The 6,363-nt window shown below is 32.1% G+C and overlaps 1 protein-coding gene across 4 annotated transcripts in view; it reads left to right on the forward strand.

The window, feature by feature from the left end:
* The window catches only part of LOC148862141 (uncharacterized), a 28,242-nt gene extending 22,145 nt beyond the window's left edge, over nt 1-6,097 (forward strand). For 2 of the 4 annotated variants that reach the window (XM_088941420.1, XM_088941418.1), the window contains exon 4: nt 2,438-2,881. In XM_088941420.1, coding sequence (XP_088797546.1) covers nt 2,438-2,451 — 14 coding nt within the window. In that variant the 3' untranslated portion in view covers nt 2,452-2,881. Of the gene's footprint in view, nt 1-2,437; nt 2,882-6,074 lie in introns of those variants that run through there. The other 2 variants (XM_088941421.1, XM_088941419.1) reach the window with 2 other exon arrangements.
* Nucleotides 6,098-6,363: the final 266 nt, after the last annotated feature.

Consider the following 6,363-nt stretch of genomic DNA (forward strand, 5'->3'; position numbering starts at 1 on the left):
AACATTAACTAGTTAGTGAAAAGCCTAGGAAATAACCTTAATGACAGCAAACAAAATAGACGGTGAAGTTGTTGATAGGATAGAGAATAGAAGGGGAAAAAAGCAAGCACATAAACACCAAAAAATTAGAACCAAAGGAAACTATTGAGAACCACAATCATAACTAACTACAAAAAAGAAAGAAAAGAAAAGAAACAAAGTAACATTAATGAACATGTACTCTACAAAACAAGAAAAAAGTCAACGGCCTACAAAGTATGAAATCAACAACAAAAAAACAACCCGGTGACTATCAAAAGATTCAAAAAATGGTTGGAAAAAATTAAATGTGAAGCACAAAAAATGAAGAAGCAATCAAGCCATGTAACATGTCACAAGACAAAGCATTCATAAGCAAGTACAACTAAAAATTTATCTAATAGAAACTAAGCGAAAAACCAAGGAAAAACACTAGAAACATAATGATATGAGTTGAATTAGACATCCGTCAGATAACCACCATTGCAGATAATCCATTCTATGTAGCAATTCATTCAGAAGAAATAATCAAAAAACAAACAAAACCATTGATTGTTTTAAACATTCGCTGCTCACAGGAGAAACCACATTACCCTTACTTGATATCTGGTACTAAGGAAACATGTGAGAAAAACAAAAAGTACAGTAGCATACTAGATGGGAGAGACAACAAAAATGATTGTATTAAAATGGAGTCAGGCAACTACAATTCAAGTGCAGAAACAACTCTATAACAATTGCCAAAATTAGAGAAAAACAACCAACCATAGTCAAACAATAACCACCGATTGCACACCCATTTTTCTTGACCAGAAACAACAAGACTTCTGAAATAAAAAAAAAAATCAATGTAGAGATATTAAGAGAGAGAACAGAAATAAATCAAATGTAGGGGATTGAAAACCAAATAATCTATGTTGAGATGTAAGAGAAAGATTGAGAGAGAGAGCAAGCTTGAAAAGTGAGGACAGTTGGAAACGGTTAAGACGTGATAGAGGGAATAGGCTATGAGAGAAAGATTGAGAGAAATGAAATTGGGTGCACCTGGGTAACAGTCGGAAACGGTTAAGACGTGACAGTCGGAAGGTGAACCTGGGTAAAAGAAATGAAATTGGGCACAATTGTCCTGTCTCACACATGAAAAATGGGCACAATTATCCTCTTTTGTACTACCATTTCTCGCATGCACCTATCCTCACATGTGCAATCTATAAATTAAAACTTTGTGGTAAAAGTCCAAATATCTTTCATTATCAACAAGAATAATATGGTATAAAAATATCTTTGACAACAATTAAAAGCAATCACATTAAGAGTAATAAGATCTCTTAAGTAATACCAATAATCTCACTAACAATGCCAGAGTTAGGAATTTGTTAGTGTGTGCAACCAAAATTAAAGTCATAAAAACTTAAAAAAAAAGATCCATATAGAAATATTTATTTTTAACCATTCTCATTTATAACTTTTCATAAGTATTTTTCTTGTTTTCATTCTCTTCTCCCCCCCCCCCCCCCAATTTTTCTCTATTGCATTTATTAAAGACTTTAGATTGCTTATATACTAAAGCCAAATTTTGTTTGAACTTTTTTATTAAATTGATTATTTTATTATAATGACTAATGGCTTTTTAAAAATATTGGATGTACCCCATGCTTTTACTAGATTTTGAAAGTTTTACTTTTAGTAAGTTAAATATCTATATATTTCAAACTAACCCTACAATTTTATGAGTTATGTCGGTTTTTGAAAAAAAATATTAAACCTAGCATAAGCTATGAATATCCCCTTAAGGATATTAGAAATTATGTGGGTTTAATCGTTTACCTTTGTGATATACTATAATTTTATCTTTGATAATTAACAAGTAAATTATAAATAAAAATATAAATACTATTAAGATATAATTGAGAACCAAAAGAGAATTTATTGATTGATGCTCACAACATTATATAATGTTCTTTTGTAAAAAGATGTTTTGTCTTCTTCTAACTCAAATAAAAAAATCATTGTCTTTCTTTTTATTATTCTTTTTCCAACATTCTTACAACGAAAACCCAACAAATATCCCTCTTTCAACTAATGAGGCGGTTTCATTAAGTCTAAACTAAATATACTCTTATAAATTGAAAGTTATTTTTTGATAAGGCTTTTGTTATCAAATCGGATCCGTTCTTGTTGTTATGTATGTTTTCAAGAAGTAATATATTTCTTTTTAAGATTTTTTTTATACAATGATATCTTAGACTTATATGCTTGGACTTGAAGCAAAATTTTGGATTTTGCTCAAATGTATGATACATTGACTTTCACAAAGTCTAATATAATTGTTTTAAATCGAACTTTGACATTTGCAAGTGGATATGCTTGTTTATTGTGTGCACACAGGGGTTGTTAATCTTATTGTTCTTGGTTCTAGGGCTCTTGAGCTAGCGATGACGATTATGCCCCATCTAGGCTTCCACTCTTGAAAAATCTTGTTCATCCACCTCCATATGTGATTGGAAATCCTCAGCATGCTCCCAAGAATGATGTTTGGAATACAAACAAGAGGAGATTCACAAATGGTGAAAACTTTTGAATGGAAGCCACTAGGTTTCTTGAGGACAGAAGACAATTAGTGTCTTCAGTCTCAAGGTAGAAGACAATGAACAATGTCTTCTATAAAGGGTAGTTTTGACATTTCCAAAATTAACTAACGGATTGTTAATGACAATGACCTATTAGATAGTTTTTGGAAGTTCATGTACTATAGAGACACGTTTTGAAGTTTAGGGACTGACTTGAGAAAACCCCTAAAGTATGGGGTACTGATAAGGAAATCTCCCTTCTTTTTAATATTATTAATAACTTAATTTCTATATTTTTCATTATTTTTTATAATTTTAATGTTATATTAGCAATCTTCCTTACAATATTTTTAATTTTATAAAATCATGTGTGAGCTTGATGCAAGTTTAGGTCAGTCCAGACGTAACAGGAATATGGTCGTCCAAGCTTGAAAGTTTATGAGCCAAGCAAGGTAGGCCAGGCCAGACCGGATCATAAATGATCATTCCTAATATAGATGAGTGGAGAGCGAAACTAGGGGGTTATAAGGAATTCAATGACATGAGTGAGAGAGAAAGGGGGGAGATGGGTTGTGTGCCATCCAATGTCATAATTGGAGGGAGAGGAGTTGTGCGGGACTAGGTGGGGCCCATGGAGAGAGAGAGATAGAGAGGCTTTGTGGGACCTAGTGTCGTAATTGGGGGAGAGGGGGTTTGTGGTACCTGATGGGGCCCAATGTTAGGGAGAGAGAGAGAGAGAGAGAGAGAGAGAGAGTATGTGTGTGTGTGTGGGAGGGTGTATTTTAAAATTTTTTATGAAAACAATTTATTTTTCTTTTATTTAAAAATACAAATAATAAAAACTAGTAAATGGACCCCTATGAATATATAATTCTGCCACACCGTTATCTAAAATCATAACCCAATTATAGTAGTGATTTCATATTTTTAGGTGTTTGTCTCTATGAAGTAGGGGCTCCACTACTAGTATATATACTAAAAGCAAAATGGGTATGGACAAAGCACTCACTTTGCTTCAAATGAAATGGCAGCATGTGAGAATTGTAAGAGCTCATGTGAAATATTTTGTTATTTTAGTATTGGTAGTGCGTATGGATGGTCATGAGCAATAACTAATTACAAGAGTCTTTATTTGTCAACTTTAAGTTTTTTATTAATTACAAAAGTGCCATTGAAAACAATCATTAGTTCTTTTTTAGTTCTTCATATGGCATTAAGTTTTCATATAATTATAAGAGTGTCATTATTTGTCACATTGATTTTTTACTAATTACAAGAGTGCCATCGAAAAGCAAGTATTGCCTCGTTTTTAATTTCATATAATTATGAAAGATCTATCAAAAAGTAATGATTAATCTCTTTTTTGTTGTGTGTATAACCTTGATTTTTTTACTTAATTACAATATTACCACAAAATTGTTATTACTCTCTTTACTTTTCATTTATTGACCATTCTCTCTCTCTTTGGCTGTCAATGGGTCAGGTTGGACTCGACGGACCCTATGTACCCGAACTAATTGGGTCTGTTTTGGTTCCTGATATAATGGTCCAATTCTCATATGATCGGGGCCAGTATATATATACACTAAATATATAATGTATATTTAATACATATATGTATAATTTAATATATATCTATTAAATGTATAATATATTAAATAAATTAATATTATATAGAATGTTTTCAATAGATTTATTATAATCAAGCCCATCAGGTCAAATCCGGTTGTCCTAAGAACCAAATGGTTCGGTTTTGGGTTTAAAATTATAGACCCTATCAGGTCTGGTTCAATTCTAGTTCTACCTGGACCGAACCTATACCTGATCACCCATTGAAAGTCCCATCTCTGCCTCCACTCCCACTATAACACTATTTTTTATTTTTCATCTATCTTTATTTTCAAATTTTCATTTATCTTCAACATCTCTCTCCATGAATTTTTATATTATTTACAAGATAAAAAATATTTTTAATATGTTTATCAGTTAATCAATTTAATTAATTAATTATTTAATTAATCAAATCTTCTAATTATGTTTCATCTATGCAAGCCCCGAGTTGGGATTAAAGTATTGGATGAACTTTTAATTTTATTTATAAGATAATAAATGTTTTATTATATTTTTAATTAATTAAATAATTAATTAGTCATCTAATTATGTTTCATCTAGGCAAGCCCCGAGTTGGAATTGAAGCATTGGAAACAAACCCAACTTGGAAACTTGTGGGCCTAATGCACACTTAAGCTCAGGGCCAGGCTTCAACCAAAAACTTAAGCCCAAGCCTTAAATTTTTGAGTTAGGTCAAGCTTAGGTTGTTTGGGCCCAAGCTTAACTTATTTGTAAGCCTAATTTGATCTCGGGATTGGCTAAAGTATTAGGCCAAAGCTTGGGTTAAAAGTTTGTAGGGCTTGGCCTAGACAAGTCTAAACACAAAACTTAGGATCAAGTCGATCTTTTTCATCTACATCTATTTAACGTCTCAATTGAATTCCATGGAACAAAAACAAACAAATATTTTAAAACATTCTCTCTCTCCTTTCACTTTCTTTCTCTCTCCAAGAACTTAACCACTCCCTTTCATCTGTCCCCACCCTCTCTCCCTCCCTCCCTCCCTCCAACCCCTTTAAGAGTATACATTTGGTATAATGTCTTAGTGCATGTCATATGCTAAGTTACTTAATTTCACTATGTATGTTTTAAGAATTTATTAATTACTTTAAAGTTATTGATTGTAATTGTAAAATTATTTGTTTTAAAATTTGAATAATTAATATAACTTAAGTATTTAATTAGATTAATTAAATTAACAAATTATTTATTATATTTAATCAATTAAGTTAAATTAACTAATTAAGTTACACTAAATTAATTTGCTTTATTTACACAAATAGCTAACTTGAAATCTGCCTAGATGAATAAAATTACCTATTTAATGTCTAGGTTTTCATTATTAGAAGTTACACGGGATGGAGAACTAATATATTAGAAATGGATGAAAGGAACTATTAAGAAGGGTTTAAGCAAAGCAACAAAGAATGAAAGGAAAAACAAAAACCCAATAATAAATTCCTGCAAATTTTGGAATTCATGAATAGTATATGAGGGAGAAGAAAGTTTCAAGGGAAAGAATAATTTGGATTGTCCTTGACCAACATATTCTGCACATGACAAGAGGTTGTCTAGGAATCTTTTCCTAGGGGCATGGGAATTTGGATTTGCTTCTCACAGGTTGTGCCTTACATCAACCTCATAGCCCTTTTAGTGGTGCATTGAAAACATCTCTCGTATTTGGTTTTGTCATTCGTGGCAAGATGTATCCAATACACTATTGGGATGTGTTAAGGTTGATATTAGGCACGAGGCACATTCTGTGAGGAGCAAATCTGATTTCTAAGTTTCTAAGTAAGGGTGTCTTTGATTGAAACAACAAGTAGCAGCTACTTTCAAACATTTGTGACCGTGGACCAAATCCAAAATCTTCAGGTGAATGAACTAAGATATCAATAGAAGGTTCTATTTGTGCAAGAGATCTTACAAATTGTCATGTATGGTTTGTTGGCACTCTAGGGGTGGGGGAAAGAAACCCCTTTCCCTACACATCATGGATTTGAAAGGTTCTAGGTCAATTACCTCAATTTTTTGATGTCTCTCATGTTAAAAGAAGAAAGTACGTTGCTATCCTCTTCAAATAATTGGGGAGATTGGAATTTAAGGGAAGCTGCTTTGATGTCATAGCCTCTCAAGCAACGAGATGATTTCATCTGAAATTGAC

The sequence above is a fragment of the Nelumbo lutea genome, chromosome 4 (assembly GCF_056320005.1).
Source record: "Nelumbo lutea isolate HS-2025 chromosome 4, American lotus-T2T, whole genome shotgun sequence".
Taxonomy (NCBI): Eukaryota; Viridiplantae; Streptophyta; class Magnoliopsida; order Proteales; family Nelumbonaceae; genus Nelumbo; species Nelumbo lutea.